This window comes from Coenobita brevimanus, chromosome 53 (assembly GCF_032717465.1).
Source record: "Coenobita brevimanus isolate Jiangsu-jjx chromosome 53, ASM3271746v2, whole genome shotgun sequence".
Lineage (NCBI taxonomy): Eukaryota > Metazoa > Arthropoda > Malacostraca > Decapoda > Coenobitidae > Coenobita > Coenobita brevimanus.
This window is the reverse complement of record NC_137006.1, coordinates 38,421,408-38,424,666: the sequence shown is the minus strand read 5'-3', so window position 1 is coordinate 38,424,666 and position 3,259 is coordinate 38,421,408. Positions and strand designations below refer to the sequence as shown.

The following is a 3,259-nucleotide window of genomic DNA, read 5'->3' as shown; positions in this document are numbered from 1 at the left end:
TCCCTTAAAAATTAAACCATTCTGGACTGAAAACTCATCACGAGAACAGAAGTAAGGCACTAGCTGGCATGGCAATTCATCTTTAGTTTCTGGCCACCCCGCTATGATAGTTTCTAAAAGCATCATCATGGTCTCATCCCTCTCAGTTGCTTTCCTTATTTTCTCAAGACGCTCTGGTCTAATGGGAAGTAATGATACCATGTTGACTGCTTCAAATATCTCTCCACCTTCATTTTGTGACAGATGAGCTCTAGAAAGAAAGTCAGCCACATGCATGTCTTTTCCTGGCCCATAATGTAATTCAAAATCATACTACTGAGCCCTCAGCAACATCCCTTGGAGTCGCTTTGGTGCGCGATCTAGAGGTTTCTTTACTATTGACTGAAGGGGCTTGTGGTCACTCACCACTTTCGTTACTCTGCCAAAAGTGTACTGGTGGAATTTATTTAAAGCAAAGACTACAGCAAGCATCTCTTTCTCAATCTGTGCATACCTAGTCTCAGTGGGAGTTAAGGCACGGCTCGCATATGATATCAGCTTACCATCCTGTAACAAGGCGGCACCCAAGCCTGTCGAGCTTGCATCACACTGAATGACTAATGGCTTATACTGATCATAGTACGCTAACACAGGGGCTGACGTAACTAATTCCTTAACTTTCTGTAGTGCTTTGTCATGTTGTTTTCCCCAATGCCACTCTACCTCCTTGTTGACTAGCTGTCTAATGGGTTCCATCACATCAGAAAGTCTCGGTAAAAACCTTGCCAAGTAATTTACCATACCAGCCAGTCTCTGTACCTCTGCTACACTTTGAGGGGCTTTCAGCTTTGCAATAGATTCTACTTTGTCAGGATCTGCTTTTAGTCCCGCTTTAGAAACCTTATGTCCTAAAAAGGATATCTCTTTACTTCTGAGTTCAGTCTTATTCTTGTTAAGTTTAATACCCTTGATTCTGCACCTTTTAAGCAATTCATGCACATTATCATCATGATCCTGGTTGGCTTGAGCATCATTATCACCTACACCATACACCATAATATCATCAGCCACACATACAACCCCCTTTAGACCTTCCAAGGCAGTGTTTAATTTCTTCTGAAATATCTCGCTACTCACTTTCAACCCAAACGGTACCCTTAACCATCTGTACCTCCCTAGAGGTGTTTGGAAAGTTGTGAGAAAACTAGACTGGTCATCAAGCTTACAATGCCAGTATCCATTCTTCAAATCAAACTTTGAGAATACCCTTGCCTTGGACAACTCTGGAAGGACATCATCAATTATAGGGAGTGGGTGTACTTCTCTTTCAAGGGCAATATTTAATGCTTGTGGGTCAATGCAAATTCTGATATCACCAGATTTCTTGGTACCCACAACCATACGACTCACCCATGGTGTTGGTTCTTCAACCTTGGCAATTACTTTTGACCTCTCAAGCTCACTGAGTTTATGACATACCTCATTCTTAAGGCTAACCGGCACACGGCATGAAGTTACAGTGCATGGGACAGAATCAGGGTTTACTGTCAACTTCACAATACCAGGTAATGTACCCAAATCATCTGAAAACACATCACCAAAGTTAAAAAATGTATCCTGGACATGATTAATATTTTCATAATTGACAGTTATCAAGTTCATTTGTTCAGAAGCCCTCTTGCCTAAAATTGGTGTGAACTCTTGCTCTACCACAATAACTTCAACACTGTACTTCTTCTTGTTCTTAACAATGGTTATGATAATTCTACACTTCCCAAGAGGCTTAATCTTACTAGAGTTCCACATGAACAGAACTGTATTACTGGACTCAAGTTGAACATTGGGTATTAAGTGTTGTGGAATGATATTCACACTGGCTCCACAGTCTACCTGAAATCTTGCCCATTGACCACCTACTACCATGGTTGTCATATTCGACTTTGACGCCTCATTGCTTGACTTTGACGCGATGTTCATGATGTACTGGATGTCCTCTTGGTCGCTGTCATCCTCTTGGATGCTGTTGTCCTCTTGGATGCTGTTGACCTTCTTTAGCCTCTGCTTGTGTCCTCTGTGTGCTGGCTTGGACGTGGATGTGCACCTGCTAGCGTAGTGGTTCTTGTTCCCGCAGGCTGAACAAGTTTTACCATAAGCTGGGCACATTTTCTTCTCCCAAACATGCCAATGGCCACAGAACTTGCACTCTTTAGCCTGCCTCGGTGCTGTCCTTGTTCTCGGACTCCGATTGGTTCTAGCTGAAGCTTCTTGAGTTGAAATGTTTTGGCTCACGTTCGCAGACTTCTTTAAGGTCATCTTGTTGACTGATTCCCCATTCTTGCCATGGAAAACTGCCATCTGCTTCCTTGATGCCTCATAATCAACACAAATCTTGACAGCTCCAGCAAAGGTTAGGTCTTGTTGCTCAAAGAATTTGTCACGAAGGGCATCATCCCGGCAACCAAATACAAGCTGATCTCTCAGGTCATCATCTCTTCGTGCTCCATATTCACACTCCTTACATAAATTCTTCATTCTTGTAATGAATGCATCCAACGATTCTCCTGACTGCTGCACACAATTTCTAAACTTGTATCTGACAGCTAGTACCGGTATATTCTTCCTGGGAGCAAAATGATTATCACACTTCTCGAGTACTGTCTTGAGGACTTTTGCTGGATCTGGCTCATCACCTACAACTTCAGGAAATTCAAATGAGTTATAGAGCTCAAGCAGTTCATCTCCTCCAAGAGTTAAAAGAAGTGCCACTTTCTCCTCCTCAGATCTCTTTCTCAAACCTCCAGCTAGCAAATAGAGCTCAAACTTTTGCTTAAACAATTTCCAAGCATGCTCAGTGTCACCTGTTAGGGTTAGCTTCTGGGGTACTGCTAGTGTTGAAGACGCCATCTCATCGGCTGCCTTGCTGGTCACCCTCTTCTCTCACCTCAGGTCTTCACTATAGCTGCTTGATTAATTCACACACTCGTCAGCTCACATGCTCTGCTGGGTCTTGTAAATCAGTTTACTGCTGCCACCATGTTTGAATAATGCTTTTGGAGGCCATAAAACATAGTTAGGAGTGATGGACACATGGGCTAGTTGCTTTAGCGGTTTAATCCCCAGAACGCAAGCTGTCGGTTACAGTGACAAAGTTTGTTGACGAACATACAGAAAACGTTTCAGGGGAAACTTGTGTAATGATGAATGTTGTAACTTACAATAAACAATGGATATTGTAACACTGACAGTTTTACTCAGCCTAGAAGAGCTTTTTTGAACTGGA

At 42.6% G+C, this 3,259-nt stretch overlaps 1 protein-coding gene across 1 annotated transcript; it reads right to left on the bottom strand.

Moving 5' to 3' along the window:
• Positions 1-312: 312 nt before the first annotated feature.
• On the bottom strand, positions 313-2,883 carry LOC145400798 (uncharacterized). The gene has a single exon (XM_080273234.1). It carries the CDS (start codon positions 2,881-2,883, stop codon positions 313-315), a length of 2,571 nt encoding a protein of 856 aa, XP_080129360.1.
• Positions 2,884-3,259: the final 376 nt, after the last annotated feature.

Bases quoted from the DNA above. Each gene is read 5' to 3' on its own strand.
- LOC145400798 (XM_080273234.1), bottom strand. From the start codon at position 2,883: ATGGCGTCTTCAACACTAGCAGTACCCCAGAAGCTAACCCTAACAGGT.